Source organism: Austrofundulus limnaeus, unplaced genomic scaffold (genome assembly GCF_001266775.1).
Source record: "Austrofundulus limnaeus strain Quisiro unplaced genomic scaffold, Austrofundulus_limnaeus-1.0 Scaffold302, whole genome shotgun sequence".
Lineage (NCBI taxonomy): Eukaryota > Metazoa > Chordata > Actinopteri > Cyprinodontiformes > Rivulidae > Austrofundulus > Austrofundulus limnaeus.
This window is the reverse complement of record NW_013952704.1, coordinates 757,943-759,197: the sequence shown is the minus strand read 5'-3', so window position 1 is coordinate 759,197 and position 1,255 is coordinate 757,943. Positions and strand designations below refer to the sequence as shown.

At 39.0% G+C, this 1,255-nt stretch overlaps 1 protein-coding gene across 1 annotated transcript in view; it reads left to right on the top strand.

The window, feature by feature from the left end:
- Nucleotides 1–1,255, top strand: part of zbtb41 (zinc finger and BTB domain containing 41) — a gene marked incomplete in the record, with an annotated part of 29,182 nt that overhangs the window by 19,240 nt on the left and 8,687 nt on the right. Inside the window, 3 exon segments of the mRNA XM_014021725.1 lie at nucleotides 410–505; nucleotides 603–709; nucleotides 788–893. Of these exon segments, the coding sequence (XP_013877179.1) occupies nucleotides 410–505; nucleotides 603–709; nucleotides 788–893 (309 nt within the window).

Genomic DNA, 1,255 nt, shown 5'->3' with positions numbered 1-1,255 from the left:
AAAAGCAATGGGCCCAGTATGCTACCCTGCTGAACTCCCACGGAACAGGGCAGAGACCCGGACACAGAGCTTCCATGTTTCAACAAATCACCTCCCCAAACTGCGACAATATAATCCAGTTTTTGAAAGGAAAGGAATTGATCACTCCACTAGTTGGCAGTATTGAGCCGRTGACCTGTCTTTTYGCATCACTGGAATGTTTTCTGYTGAATGGAGACAGACTTGCACTTTATGTTTAACTTCTGCTAAGTTTTATGGAGAATATATACTTTTGAACTTGCGGACCAAAACAAATCAAATAGCACTTTAGAAACTGTGCAACTAAATTTTGAATTAGTGCTGCCCACCACTGAATATGACAGTACATCTCAATAAAGTAGTACATTTCTACACAAACTTCTTGTTTCAGGACAACGTTAAGGGAGCACCTGAGGATCCACAGCGGGGAGAAGCCTCACCTCTGCAGCATTTGTGGTCAAAGTTTTCGCCACAGCAGCTCATACAGGTATGAGGCTGATCCAACAAGTCTGTTCTTTGATTGGGAATGACTTTTATTTTCACTAAAATGTCACTAAAACACTTCACCTCTGTCCCTTGGGCAGGCTTCACCTCAGAGTTCACCACGATGATAAGCGTTATGAATGTGACGAATGTGGAAAAACCTTCATCCGCCATGATCACCTGACCAAACATCAGAAGATACACTCTGGTATGAGTCGTTTTATCCTCACACACAGAAAGAAATGCACAAACTTCTTGTTTATGTAAGCTCTCCGTGTTTTTCCAGGTGAGAAGGCTCATCAGTGTGAAGAATGTGGGAAGTGCTTCAGGCGCCATGATCATCTGACTGTTCATTACAAAAGTGTTCATCTAGGAGAAAAAGTTTGGCAGAAGTATGACACACAGATCACTGCAGTGACTTAAGAAAAACTCACAAAAGTCACTGAAATGACTTGAAACTGAGAAATGAAAATTTAGGAAAAAATGAAAATAAGTTGTTGCTTTTCAATTTTAGTTCAAGAAAAAAACAAAAACAGAAATAACACTGGTATCAGTCGATTTCTATAACTTCCACTGCACATGTCCACAGGTGTTCTGTTTGGGATAAATCTTGTGCCAGCAGGAATTGAATTTGAATTTCTCAGATTGAATCTGAATGTGCATAATTAGAAATTAAATGCATTGGTTTGAAAATTAATTTTACAAAATTGAAACTGAATTGAATGGTTTGAAACTGAATTTAAAGTTTTGTATC